General features: G+C 47.3%; 1 protein-coding gene across 4 annotated transcripts in view; it reads right to left on the bottom strand.

The window, feature by feature from the left end:
- Nucleotides 1–15,262, bottom strand: part of KCTD1 (potassium channel tetramerization domain containing 1) — a 71,295-nt gene that overhangs the window by 34,637 nt on the left and 21,396 nt on the right. Inside the window, exons 1-2 of one of the 4 annotated variants that reach the window (XM_053396337.1) lie at nucleotides 10,611–11,429; nucleotides 9,081–10,487 (exon numbers count right to left, since the gene is read on the bottom strand). The exons of 1 other annotated variant lie outside the window; for it this stretch is intronic. In XM_053396337.1, the coding sequence (XP_053252312.1) occupies nucleotides 9,081–10,487; nucleotides 10,611–11,048 (1,845 nt within the window). In that variant the 5' untranslated portion in view covers nucleotides 11,049–11,429. 2 more of the 4 variants (XM_053396335.1, XM_053396336.1) reach the window with 2 other exon arrangements.

Raw genomic sequence — 15,262 nt, 5'->3', positions numbered from 1 at the left:
ATGGACTGGGTGAGAGCCAACAAACTGAAGCTCAATCTAGATAAGACTGAGGCACTGTTAGTGGGTGGTTCCCTAGACTGGATGGGTGGGAGACTGCCTGCTCTTGAGGGAGTTACACTTCGTCTGAAGGAGCAGGTTCATAGCTTGGGAGTGCTCCTGGATCCTTTGCTGTGGCTTGAGGCTCAGGTAGGCTACCTGAGTGGCATGGAGTGCCTTCCATAAGCTTTGGCTGGTGGCCCAACTACACCCCTATCTGGACAGGGATAGCCAAACGTCTGTTGTCTATGCTCCAGTAACCTCTAGGTTAGATTACTGCAACATGCTATACATAGGGCTGCCTCTGAAGATGGTTCAGAAACTTCAGTTAGTGCAGAATTCAGCAGTCAGGTTGTTCACTGGGGCAAGATGGTTTGAGCATATTACACCGATCCTGGTCCAGCTGTACTGGCTGCCAATTAATTTCTGGGCCCAATCCAAAGTTCTGGTTTTGACCCATAAAGCCTTAAATGGTTCAGGACCACAATAACTCAATGACAGCCTCTTCCCAGATGAACTGATCCAGACCATGTGATCATCATCTGAGTTTGAAAGATGTCAGCATCTTTGTGTCTGGGTGACTTGCCTAAACTAAAACATTTTAAGTGGTGTCACTAGCAGGGTGGATAAAAATCAATGATTTAAAAAATATATCAAAAAAATCAGATTTTTAAAATTTAAATTGGATTTTTAAAAATAAAATGCTTTTGGAGGAAAATATTTTCTAAAGATAGTTTTCTATTTAAGTTACATAATAGTCCAAAGGCTATTCATCGGGGGAAAACTACCGTATTTGTTTTAAGTTTTTCATGTGTGCTAAAACTCAGTCTAAGTTTTGTTTTTTGTTTTTCAAACTGTTTAACCACATCAATTAACAAACCTGGATACATATGCTACAATGTTATTGTTTTAGTTAAATAATTGTTTAAATTGTTTTTAAGGAAATGATTATTTTTCTCCTTACAATAAAGTACAGCAGAAAAGTTGTCCAAATATAAACAGTTAAATTATTAAATCTCACAATAATTTCATAATTATCTGTCTTACTGACTAGTGATTTAAATCGTGATTTAAACTGATTTGATTTAAATCAAATCCACCCTGGTTACTATGCAGGGAGTTCTGAACACTAAACACTTACAACTGCGGAATGTGTATCATGTGGTACCTGTAACAGTACCAGTTCTACAAACCAAAGGTTGTGTGTGTAGTAGTAGTTAGCTACTTTCATAGCTTTATGTGTTCCAGACTGGAGAAAAGCTCAGATATAAAAACACAAATTGAGTGAATGAATAAATAAATAAAGTGATCCAGTGTTTCTGTCCTATCATGTTTGGAATTCACGATTTTGCCTATGCAAACAGTGCCTCAGCTGGAAACGGAGGGCAAGTTGGATCTTTTACCATTGACATTCTAGTTTCTCTCCAGAACATAGTGGTGCTGTTCTTATGCTATCGCAAGCATCATTCACACTTAGCTACCAGCTAATACATATTGTGTGATTTACTGCAAACAATAAATAAAAACATGTCTCAATTACTCTTGCATAATGAAACACAAAATGATATAATGAATCTTCATAATATTTATCTGCTTGCTATATGAGGCTTAATATTAGCTGGTGCGATTTAATGGAGTTTTTAATCGATTAAAGGCTAGAAGCCAGAGGCTTCTCAGAAGAGACAGATGCAAAGAGGTTGAGAGAGAAGTAAAAATGGCTCAACAATTAATTACCAATTATTGCAAAAAGGTTTAATCATATGTATATACCAGCATAGTGCCTTATATTTTAGTACTGTAACAGCAGTTAAAGCTGACCCCTGTCACTGAACCAGTGCTGGTTACGGTAGTTCAGCTTCAAGTCAAATCTTAGGTCTCAATCAGAGGTTTAATCATGATCACATCAGTTTCGCAACCAGATGGTAAATACAATCATTTGTCTAGTGCATGGGTAGCCACCATGGTGCCCTCCAGATACTGAACTACAACTCCCAACAGGTCCAGCCGGCACGGACAATGGTCAGGGGTGATAGGAGTTTAGTCTAACCTCTGGAGGGCACTATGTTCACAACCCCTGGTCTAGTGATAGTACACCATTTCTTTCAGTCCTTTAAAATTGCAAACCACCTTGGGTGCCTTGGGAAGGAAGATGGCACATAAGTGCAATGAATGAATAAGATATGGAGTATTTTAAAACAGCATGGCAAAATTCTCCTCATCACCTTGCCATACCTTGTGTTACCCCTTCCCAACCTTCACTGGAGGGTTGTGGGATCTTTCTGGGCAGCATGGGCACTGCGGTGACAGAGGAAAATGCTGAGAAAATGGCCTTCCTCCCTTCTGCCAGTGGGATGTTCCATTGGGCTCTCTACTAAAGTTGCACAGAAGCAATGTTGGGAGTGTATGATAGTTGTTTCAAAAGTGCTCATATTTACATCTTTCTTTTTTTAAAAAACAAACAAACCCAATGTATCAAACCATTTTTAAAAGCCTTTTAAAAAACTGCAGCTGGACTACGCAAGTATTAGATACAGCAAACTAGCAGTTGGACTACGCAAGTATTAGATACAGCAACCCATTTTCCTTTAGAAAACCAGTGCCCAAAAGTCAGGGCTTATAACAGGCTGCCCTTAGGCATGTACTTTACAAGTTTCAGCAAATGACACTGAATCCAAATTGTACTGAAATCACTTCCCTAGAATTCACAACATATGGTCCATTAAGCAGTAACTGGCACACTGATATTTCAGAGCCACCTTCAATGCTTTCTTCATTTGAAGAGGGCAGGCAGGCGGGCGGGGGGTGGGGAGGGGATGCACATGCTTCTGACACACCAAAAAAGAAAGGGGGAAGAGAGAAGACAGGTCTTCCAAAGTGGCTGAAAAATCTACAACATAACTAATTAGGTTCCAACTTCTAACACAATAGTTGGTGTACTAGGGTCTATTATCAAGTTTATAGCTAAAGGCAGCAGACAATACAACCCTACATTCAATTTAATTACAGCCCATGGCTTTTGCAGCAGTGGCGCATTTCAAAGGGTTTAACCACTCATTTATTTCTAGCCCATACATAAAATAAGTCAGCTCACACTGTCATACAGATTCACCAATTAAAAATGAGCATTTTCTGATCTCTGGGTCTCTGCAAGGAGAACAGTGAGCAAAAAAAGAGCCCTTTTCAACAGCAAAAGCACAGAAGCTTCATTTAATAGGGAAAATGCTTTCAGGCACCTGCAATTCTAGTTTGTGCATTAGTACTTTGATGTTCATATACTGAGGGTAGTGAATTATTTAACTATCTGAGGAGAGGGGTTTTTTTGTGAGGTGCTACTTCAGCTCTCCAGCCATAATTTTCTTGCCTCTCCTGATGGCACCCATGCAGACTGATCAAGTCTGGCCAAGACACAAAATATTAAACATTCTCTGGCTCAGTTTTTAATGACTGTTGCATACAGACCACTCAGCTTGAAAACGTAAATGTTTTATTCAAGTATTGTGCAAAGAAATGGACTTAAGAGAGGCATCACATAGGTGAAATGACAAAAGGTTAACGAGGTAGGATATTACTCAGGCACTTGTTACCCCGAAAATATGGGAACTTCTTGCCTTCCTAACTAACATAAAATTCTGTATTAAAGTCAGCGGGTGGCATTCAAGTCTAGCCCTACTCAGATTAGACCCATTGAAATTAATGGGCATGATTGAATTAGGGTGATTAATTTCAGTGGGTCTACTTTGAGTAGGACTTAGTTGACTACAACCTGATGTGGTATAGTGATTTAAGAACATTGGACTAGGAGCTGTGAGACCAGGGTTCAAATCCTAAGTGGAAAAAATGGGTTGTAGGGCCAGAAAAGCTGGCATGAAAACTCATATAAAATCATGTGTCATGAGTTCATCTCACCCATGCTTCAGTTGCCTCCAGACTGAATTATTGTAATGCTCTCTACATGGGGTTGCATTTGAAACCCAGGAAGATGCAACTGGTCCAAAATCTGGAAGCTGGACTTTTGTCTGGCACTCTAAAGAACTTTGATATTATGTTAGTTCTAGCTTCCTATTTGCTTCTGAGCTTCACTCAAAATGACAGTATAGTCTCCAAAGCCCCAAACAAACACTTTCAAACTAGGTTAACTTAAAGAGTACTTAGTCTAATACTGGTGAGAACAAAAGTTCAAATTATTGTCAGAAACCTTGCACTTGGTGCAATCCTGGGAGAATTGATGAATGATATTTTCTGTGGTGACAACATGATTTTGGACTTCTCTCCCAACTGAAGTTCAACTGGTTCCCTCTTTGTGCATCTTTCACCAGAAATAGAAGATGCTTCTTATTCCACTGGTTTTCAATATGCAACACATACGTTTTATTGCTGCCAGATTTAATGTTTAACATCTTTAACCCTTGCTACTTGTGGTTAGGCTCTTGCTTTGTTGGTTTCGTATTGCTTTTAGACATTGTTTGTTAACTGTGCTTATTATATTATATTACAATCATGTTGTTTGCCTCTCTTGGTAGAAAACCAGAAGATAAATATTAACAACTTAGGCTCAGGTGTCACAGCCATCTCAGCAGGTGGCAGCCACAGAAGAACAGCAACTTTGTGTGGACTTTCAGCTACATCAGCAAGCAACAAAGCAGGCATCACAATCTACTGTCAGGTGTGGGGTTCAGCTGATTTGACTTTTGATATGCCACTGACTAAAGCTGAATCCTGTCTATACCAGCGGATGTCTACAGTTGCTTCACCCCTGACACAGCTTAATGTCAGCACAGGGCAGCTGGCTCCCAGAGGCTACCATGGGCGGATGTGATTATGGTATGCTTATTTGCATTCAAATCATCTGACTATAAGAATGACTAATAGCATGTTTAAGAACAGGACATAAAACCCTTAGCTAGACAGTGCAAGGTGCTACTGTATGTCATTTTTAATAATTACTGTAATCGTTTGTCTTTCTTTATCTATATTGAATTCCTTTGATGTAGTGGTCTTGTCTTGAGCAATCTCCAGGTCCACAGTGATAAACAAATGAAGTTGAATAATTAACCCAAAGATATTCATTACCTCAGTCACACTGACTCTCCTTCCTTATACACACAACACAGCATGGTTAAGCCCTGGTCTCACTCTCTGACAACCCAGTCTTATGCTCTTTCTAACTGCAAAAGGACCAGCAGCTATGAATGAATAGTAATCCATGCAGTACCCTTTGTATCCAAATACATCTAAGCTACAACAGAAACATGCATCTCATGTTCCCATTACAGCCCTGACTAATGTCAATCTAGTCTCTTACGATAATTTCTAAACTTTAATAAGTAAACTCAAAAAGGACTGATTAGATACCTCTTAATAGCTGTTGCACTGCACTATTAGAGATCTTGATCATTTATGAAAAATGAATACACAAGTATGCAACAGACAATTTAAAAACCTCATTCATCAGTCCCAACTATGTTATTGCATCACTGTAGCGCTTCAGAAGCAAAAAGACTGAAGTCAAGGTCATGGAGGCTCAGCCATGTATGATTAAAATACTATAATGCCTCCTGTGTCTGCTACCTAAAGCGATAGCAGGATCAAAGGAACATTTAGCATGCCTTCTCCTCATTTCATTGCTGCATCCTACAATGCCCCTGTATCTCATACACTAAAAGATATCTCCATAGAACAAGAAAAGATATCTTAGTTTGAAAGAGAAAGGTGGATGTAGTAACAGTTATCAAAATCTTGAACTTGGCATTCCTGAAATACCAGTACATTTACATCTGGTAGCTACTGGCACATTAAGTTATCTGAATATGTTTATGTCAGTACTTTATGCAGCAAACGTAACTGAAATGTTTCCTGTGTCTAGCTGTGAACAAAAAGTCACCCACATTTTACATGTTTCCTCTGGATATCTCCAGTATTATACTGGTATACACAGAGTAAGTGTGGATAGACCCTTAATTACACATATGACCCAAGAAGTCAAATGCACACACATATAAAACACACACATGCTTTCCTGTTCTCAAAGAATGGTCTCAAACAGTTTCATTCAAAAGTTTTAGGCCTGACTAGATGAGAAGCCATCTGCAGAGCCAAGTATACCACTTTGAGCTCCATGGAGGAAGGGTAGGATAGAAGCATAACCAGCAGATATTCTATTCAATGAGCAAAGGAATGTACAACCTGAGCAATCCTTGCACAGTGTGTTTTCATTCGCAAAAGAGAACAGGAAGCCTTCATATGCAAATGTGGGGGTCATGCCCACTGTAGTATCATAGTGGTTGGTCACTGGATTCAATTTCATACATCAGAGCCTAGGCATACTTAAGTGTCAGGATGCCGATATTACAAATTATAAGAGCACCAAATATGTTCATCAAGTAACTCTAGGTGAAGCCTTAACTTTCTTGATTTCAGGGAGATCAATACTTTACCTCTAGTCTTCACCTAAAACTAGAGTGCACCATTTATTTTTAGACTCGTATTACTGGCAGCGTGTACATCTTTATAATACTGAGAGTCAATAAAACTATCAGTCTATGACCTTCAAGACCTTGAAGCTATCATGAAAGCAGCAATATTTGTCAGCCATGGAATTCAGTGGCATACCACTTGATGAAGTCAACTCAGTAATGACCTGGAAAGTCTATGTTTATAATTAAGCAATAACTATTGTGGGTCATTTCCTCTAGATTAATGGCCAGCTACAACATTTGATGGCTCAAGGTAGTGCTTTGGGCTTATTCACCCAGCCATCCATTTCTTCAAACAACTCTATAACTTTATCATTATGGCTATTTTCATTTTAAGAGACAGCAGTGAAAGACTCTTAGAGCGCAACCCTAGCCATGTATGTTCAGAAGTAAGCCCTACTGAATTCATGTTTACACAGAAGTAAGTCCTACTGCTTACTCCCAGGTACATGGGGTTAGGATTGCAGACTAAATTTATTTTCCCATATTTCAAATGCTTTCAGGGCCAGCCATGAAAATAGGGGATGGGAATTCTGCAAGTGTTTGCAAAATAATAACTGCAGATAGAATGGTTAGTAGACAGAGCCTATTGAAATTGTTTCTTTTGCTTAAGAAAAAAATCACACTCTTAATGCACAAAGCAAATGAAAATATTTATCCCCACCCCAGTCCTGTGTAGAAATGAGTGGACAGTCAATTACTCTACCTAATCCTAATCTAGAACACGCCCAAACACACATAAAATAGGGGATTACTATTAAAGTACATTTTAACATCTTCCAATCTCACTGAATGCTCATTTCTTGGGGGGGAATATAAACACAGAAACAACAGATGTCTTTATTCTATCTACCGCATATACAATTTCATCAGCAGTCTGACTTTTCCTCTTATCTGAAATGTCTGATTTAGCAGTCAGCAGCACTTAAAATAACTACAAAAACTAAGTTCACCTTAGGTAAGCTTCTTACTTACGCAGTTCGGGGAACACAATTATAAATTATTGGTTAAAGGGGCTTTATAAATTATGTGGTAAAAGTGATTCGCAGCTTAACGAGCAGTTCCTCTTACTAACTGCAGTAACATACGGTGGTGAACTACTACACTTGCATACAAATATACTTCTTTTAAGATGGATTGTCTTTTTTTATTTCTTGCTCACAGACATGCAACATAAGAACACAACTCTGAAAGACGTTTTCAACCATCCATCCCAACTTTTGGTAATCTCATGCCGACTATATATAAGATGTAGTTTCTTTCATCAACAAGCTAGAATAAAAACATTATCCACACATCAGCAGATCTCTAGTCATTCACAGCCATAAGATACACGCAGCAGGAGACCAAAGTACAATACTCTACTCAAGTGGCCCCAAACTCCAAACAGTAAAGAGAGGTCACATGTATTTTACAGAAGACAGATGCTGATGCAGCCATTCACAAAAAGGCCCATTCTTCAATTAGCCTTCAGGCTGGCTGATTAGCTGGCAAACTCCTCTGAAAGGGTCAGTTTGTACAAAACTGGTATTTCCACTTTGGAAATTGCTCAGGCATGTCATATACCTGTACCCACAGAATAGAGCTCTTTCAAAGCTTAGACTGAATTCATTGTTAATGCTGGAGACCAGACCATCAGGAGGTTTAAGAGTCAATTGCAGCAGCTTGTAATAACATTGTTGACACAAATGTATTTTATAGGATGCTTTTTTTTACAGCGAGGATTCTTATATAGTGGCAATATGGGAAGTGATATAATATGTGATTAAGATCCAATTACTCATACAGTAACTGGTTTTCAAAAAAACCCACCTATGCCCCAATTTAACAAGGCAAAAGGAGTGGACACGTGAAATCAATTTTACGGAGTGGGGAGGTACTTCTGAAATCTGAAGCCTTCGAGCTCCCATTGCTGATGAGGACTTAAGCTACTTAGATTGTCAAGGATACGAACATTTAAACAAGGTCTCAGAACCTTTTAAAATTACTTTTGACTCACTTTCCGAAACTCTGATTTCACTTAGGTTCTCCAGCAGCTAAATTCTGTCCTTTGGTATATAGTGGATGGGGGCTGAATGTAATTTAAAAAATGCTTCTCCTCCAGATTTCCCTGATAGCATAGTAGAATGGGAAGGGACCCTGAGGGTCATCTAGTCCAACCCCCTGCAATGCAGGAATATGCAGCTGTCCAAACCTGCAACCTTGGTGTTGTCAGCACCGTGATCTAACCAACTGAGCTATCCAAGTCAGGACAGTTATTGACCCAAGCAGAGGTGGGGGAGACCAGGAAAGTTCTCCCCAAATCACCTCTCCTCCAGATTTCCCAGGGGCCAAAGCTAAAAGTCAGGACAGTTATTGTCTCAAGTTTCCAAACTTGCCCTAAGATAGCTTCCTTGGAGCGGCTGATGAAGATCTAAACTCTAGAGGAGGCTGCCTGCAGTGGGCTGCAACATGCACCAGCCTTATGGCCTGGAGTTCCCTGAAGCTGACAGGGGGAGTTGGGAAAAGGAAAAGGTGTGTATGGGGGGAGGGGGGAATAAAGTTTTTTCTCTTCTTTTCTTTTTTTGTTACCTGTGTGGGGGAAACCATAGCAGGTGACATGACAGTGGGAGAGTTGGTGCTTCTGTGCCCATTGGCCTCGGGGATGAGGAGTGGCAAGGGGTCGTGTTTCACTGAGACCACCACCACAGACGCCGCCGCCGCGTCCAGGGGCTCGGCCGGCCTCAGGCAGAGTCTTTTGGGGGACGAGGAGGGGCCGCAGGCGTCGCCCCCCGCCGCGGCCCCGCCCCCCGCCCCGTACATCGCCTCATAGAGGGAGCGCTTGGCGGGAACCACGACGGCTGCCGCTTCGGCCTTGACGCCGGCGAGGTCGTCGCCGTCTTTGGGGAGGACGTAGGCGCCGTTGTTGGCGGGCGGCGGCGGTGGCGCGGCGCGGGCCCTGCCGTTGAGGTGGGCGTAGCAGCCCCCTCCGCCCGCCGCGGCGCCCGAGGGCAGCTTGGTGCCGATGCCGGCGATGCTGTTGAGGGTGGCGATGGAGACGGCGCCGATGCAGTGGTTGGTGTAGGTCTTGGAGAGCTTGGCGGCCTTGGAGAGCATCTGCATGCGGGTGCCCAGCAGGTTCTTGCCAATGGCCTTGTTCTCGTACCAGGTGACGTCGCCCTCGCTGCAGTGGTCCCGCGGGCGCTGGAAGAAGGCCTTGCAGAGCGGGTTGCGCTTGGCCAAGTACTTGACGAAGCTGGCGTAGGGGCAGAACTCCGTGCCCGTCTCGTACATGCGCGGCAGGTTCTCCTCGTCGCTGCTCTCGGCGCGCTTTTTGCTCCACGACGACGAGCGCGACTTGTGGTAAGGCCCCAGGGCCTTGAAGTAGACGAACTTGCGGCCGTCCTCGTCCATGGCCAGCCCGAAGGAGTCCTCCTCCAGCTCGCGCTGGTTCTCGCGCCCGCGCGTGCAGAAGTACATGCACGTCTCGAACCAGACCTTGTTGAGGAGCCCGAAGGGGCTCTGCGTGCTGAACACGCTGCAGGTGTACAGCTTGCGCAGGTCGGCGCGCGTGATGGCCTGCTTCTGCACCACCGGCCCGGCGCCCTGCTCCTCCAGCTTGCGGATGACGGCGGCCAGCGTCAGGTTGGCGGCGCGCAGCTCGGGGTCCTTGGTGAGGTCCAGGGTGCGGCAGTAAGGCGGCTCGTTGAGGTAGCGGTTGAGCGAGCTGCGGATGCTGATGAGCGACGACTTGGAGTACAGCTGCCCGCTCTTGGAGCGCGCCTCGGCGTAGAAGGAGCGCAGCACCCGGCACAGCGCCCCCTTGTCCATGGTCTCGAAGTCCGGGCTCTGCGCCTTCTCGCTCAGGTACTCGCGGAAGATGCGCACCGCGTAGCGGGTGGCCAGCCGCGTGTTCTCGCTCAGGCGGGCCCGCTCGGGGCGCTGCAGCAGCAGCTCCGCCTCCGGGTCCGAGTCGTCGGCGGGGCCCGCGGCGGGCGCCTGGCCGGCCAGGGAAGCGGCGGCGGAGGCGGCAGCGCCGCGGGCGCTCACGGGCACCGAGGGGGCGCCCCCCGCCGAAGCCCCGACGCCGCCGCTGCTGCCGCCGCCGCCAACTCCCCGGACGCCTCCCAGGCGGCCCCGGACGCCGCAGACGGCCGCGGCCGCCGCCGAGTCCAGCAACACTCCGGTGCCCTGGTCCATACGGATCATATGGCCCGGCTCCTCCGAGGCGGCCCACTCCAGCCCCATCATCATCATCTCCTCCTCTTCCTCCTCCTCCTCCTCTTCCTCGTCGTCGTCCAACAGCAGGATCCCTTCCTCGGCTCCCTCCTCGTCCCCCGTTATCTGCACCTCCTGGATCTCATCCTCGTCCTCCCCGTCCTCGTCCTCCCCAGCGCTGCAATAGTGGAGGGGCCGGTGGGGGCCGCCCCGGCCGGGCTGCCGGTCCCCCGCATTGTTCTCGCCGCCACCTGCACCGCCGCCCCCTCCTCCTGCGCCGCCGCCGCCGCCCCCGGTGCTCCAGTCTCCGCCGGCGCCGCCGCTGCCAGGCATTCTCGCCATATTGCCGTCTCCCTGCCAGTCCTCGGGCAGGGCGCATGCGCTATATTGGACCGCAGCGCTGGAGAGCTTTTGTGTTTAATGACCTTCAGCTACCGGGAGGCAAAGCTGGGCTCTTAAAGGGGCCGCGCGCTCCCAGTGGTTGTGCCTGATGTGCGAGGAATGGAGTGGGGAAGCCGGACTGGAGAGGAGGAGAGGACGGGGAAGAACGAGGGGGAGACCGACCGAGAGGGAGACTCGCCACCGAACAAGGCGCAGCAGCAGCTTGGAAGCCTTCCATCGCCCAGCGTTGCGCTTCGCGCGAGGCGATCGCCATGCAAAGGGTTACTTTATATCGGCCCGTGCATGCACCCGGGAGAAGGGGAGGCTGGGACTGACAGATCCACTCACCCAGCCTCAGCGCGCGGTGCCAGCTGCAGTCCGCTAAGTGATGCCCGAAGAGCAGCCCGGCAGCCCCCACATTCTCATGGCTTACGCGGGGAAGGGGCGATTTACCCCACCACCACCGCCACCCACTGGCGGTGCCCACTGGAGGGGTGGGGTGGGGGTCAGAAGTAGGGAGGGGGAGCGCAGCTGCAGTAACAGCGGCAGGTGAGATCGGAGCGAGAAGGGGGGGGCAGCAGGCGGCTTTTCGCACAAGGCAGCTCCTCCCTACGGATTCCTGGCAGCCAAGCGCGGAAACGCGGCGGAGGCAGCAGCAGAAGAAGCAGCTTGGAGTTGACTCCGGTAGAGGAGAAACTTCTCGGATCGTCTGCACTTCTCGGCGGCTCTCCCTCCTTCCCACCCCTCCCTCTTCCTCTCCCCGGCCACCCCACCTACCACCCCCCCACCCCCACGCCGCCGCTCCATCCAAAAGGGGGAAGGGGGGGGGAGAGAAAGAGGCCACTCTGGCTGCATACCAGGCGCGTCGATCTCACGGCGAAGGCATCGAGCAGGCTCCTCCAGCCAGCCAGCCAGACACGTTAGGCTGCGGCTGGGATCGGAGAGGGCGAAGCTGGCGGGGAGGCAGCTGACTAGTCCGGAAAGAGCGAAAGCGAGCGAGAGAGAGACCGAGCAGGGGAGCCGGAGCGGGTCCCAGGAGTGCCCTTCGCCGCCGCCGCTGCAGATCTTAGGGGGGCGATGTGGGGAGCCTGCGAGTGGTGCCGGGCCGGCTGTGTACCAAAGAAGGAAGCCCGCTTGTTTCCTGCCTGGCGCTAATAAGCCGAAGGAAGCCAGCAGCGAGGAGCAGAGAGGAAGCCGCCAGGGCTAGTAAAACCCACACAGTCCGCAGCCAAGAGGCAAATCCAGAGCTATTCCCAGCCTGCGGGGACAGGCAGCTGCAACACTCGCGCGCTCACACACACACACACACAGAGAGAGAGAGAGAGAGAAAGAACAGGGGGGAGAGAGGGAGAGAGAGAAGGCACAGCCTAGCCCTGCAGTGCTCAGCCATCAACATTTCTCTTTCTCACATACACGCACAGATCCACCTCCCCCCCTTCTGGCTTCCCGCAATCCTCGAACCATTTGTAGGTTTTCCAGCAGGCATCTTTTCCTCTCCCTCTCTCTCTCCTCGCCGCTACCGCACCCCCGGGGCAATACGGGACTTTGCAAGCCCGGCGCTGCCAAAAGCCGCCCTCAAGTTGAGTAGCCGCCGGAATCCCGTTACCGATTCACACGCACAGCCGCGCTACAGTTCATTTCCGCCTGCACTTCCAGCTGCCGCAACGCCTTCCCTAACTTTAAGCGGTTGTTGCGCGGCAGCGGCGCCCTCGATCTTAAGCATTTTGCCGCTTTTATTTCAAAAAGAGAGGATGGGACGCGGGGGGAGGGGGGGTTGGCAGTCGCGACACCCACTACGAAAGGCAGATGTTTCTAAGGCGGGTTTTAGCTAGGGGCGGCCAGATAGTTCTGGGCTGGGGGGGAAGAAGCACGTCTGAACTTGCCCAGGCGCTACACGCTGCTTTCTCGGGGAACACAAAGCAGGCGGCTCTCGCAAACTTGGCAGTGCCAAACTGACGCCACTGTGTCTTGGCATGGCGCTCCTGTGAAGGGAACGAGTACGTTTTCTCTCTTTGCTCACCCTCCCCTTTCAATATCGTGCTTTTACCCTGAACAAAATTCTGGGGAAATCTTGCTAAGCTACAGACAAGTCACAACCAGCCATCGCAACATCCCAGATATGATTCACAGATAAGGGCAGAGATGACAGTTTACTGTTGTCCTGATCCCTAAGAAAAAGAGCAGGGAGGTAATACGAAAGCACCAAAGTGCACGCCGGTTTTTTTTGTTTTGTTTTTTAAGTGTGAAAGGCATTTCGGGAAAAACAGATAACAGTCACTCAAAGGGGTTCAAACCACAGTATTGTACGCCTGAAGTCTTCGTAATTCCAGCATATGGGATCCTGCTCTTTCTGACCCCCACCCAGGCCCCCCAAATTCGATGGGCATTGCCATTCAAATAGTGTCCATGTACCATATCATGTGATCGATTATGCGGGGCGGGGCTTACCTGTATCCGTCCCCCGGCAATATTTTATTCAAGTTGCCACCCATGAACAGCAATAAGTGACATTTTGCGGAAAGCACTGTATTGCCACGGGATATATATATTTTTAAAAAATGGTTCAGAAATTATTGTCATGCTCTATTATCTTCCTACCACAAGTTCTCCATCACTAAATTATGTAGTGATTGTCAGTGAGGTCAAAGCCATACTGCCCCGATTCTGAAGCCCAGACCCATGCTAGCAATACCAGAATATAGAGATGTAGAATGACACATCGAAGCATGCATCCCATCAACAACACTAATACATGTACTCCTATGTGCATTCCAATGTTCAACAACCCAGCTTGATGCTCCTCATTTTCACCCACTGGTAGCTTCACTGCCAGTGTGGAAAAAGAGGAAGTGTCAGCCTCGTTGCTAAGGCAACAGGGTCAAATTTCCTCCTTCCACAAATACTTGCATGCCCTTTCAAATACCCCCCCCCTTCAAAATGAGGAAGTAGTTTTGGAGAATGCAAAAATATCCATGACACTTGATGTCCAAGTATTGCTCAGGAAACAGGCTGGCTTTCTTGTGAGGTGGGGTGAGGGGAAAGAACCTCTTTGTTGTTACCTTATTCCAGAACATTTGGAGGGCACTGGTTGGCTACTCATCTCTTACATTCTACAATTACACTGTGATGCCAGCCAATAGCTTCCATATTGGGATAATCATAAACTTGAGCCAATGCACCACTGGATGGTGAGTGGAAGCACTCCTGTGACCTCTGGTTGTCTGCATTGCTGCTGCATACTGGTTAGTGAGCTTGGTGTGGTGCAAATGAACTAGCAGGAGTGTCAGATTGACTCCACCTGACCTTGTTGCTCCTTAGCCCCTCCCCATTCCATCCTAGTATGGAGGAACAACATGGATGGGCAGCGATCAGATGAATGCCACTGCCCCACCCTGTCATTGGCTACTATGACAGTGGTCTTTCTATCTATCTGGATACAGTCATACCTCGGGTTACAGACACTTCAGGTTGTGCGTTTTCAGGTTGCGCACCGCACCAAACCCAGAAGTACCGAAATGGGTTACCTCCGGGTTTCGGCGCTCACTCATGCACAGAAGCACTAAATCGCGCTTTGCACATGCGCAGAAGTGGCAAATCATGACCCACGCATGCACAGATGCGGCGCTGTGGGTTGCGAATGCTGTGGGTTGTGAACGTGCCTCCCACACAGATCACATTCGGAACCCGAGCATCCACTGTATCTGTCAGTCTGGAAGGCAAACTGGTGCCCTCCAGATATTTTGGACTATGCCTCCCATCATTCCTAACAATAATTGGAGTCTAGCAACATCTGGCAACTTTCCATAGTAAAATAATACATATTTCCGTCAAAATAAGAAAATGCAAAACCTTGGATTTAGAATCTGATGAAACTTACTCCAATTTTTCAAAAATGACAACCACCTCACAATAAAGGTACTATTTTGCTGTCTAAAACACCCCATTTCTTTATTAGCACAGTCCGTTTATGTTTGCGTGAACTGGCAGTATTAAATGCCATGTAAGGAAAATGACTATTTTTGTAGCTGGCCCAAATAATTTGTTACACAGCAGATCAGTCACTGGATTTCCTAAAGTGATCACTTTCAGAGGTACAGAGGAGAGTGTCTTTTCTGTGGTGGCACCGTATGCCAACATAGTGTCAGTTCTGCTTAGTTTGGGGTTTCAGGTCAAAA

The sequence above is a fragment of the Podarcis raffonei genome, chromosome 7, assembly GCF_027172205.1.
Source record: "Podarcis raffonei isolate rPodRaf1 chromosome 7, rPodRaf1.pri, whole genome shotgun sequence".
In the NCBI taxonomy this organism is placed as follows: domain Eukaryota; kingdom Metazoa; phylum Chordata; class Lepidosauria; order Squamata; family Lacertidae; genus Podarcis; species Podarcis raffonei.
This window is presented reverse-complemented; position numbering and strand designations above follow the sequence as displayed.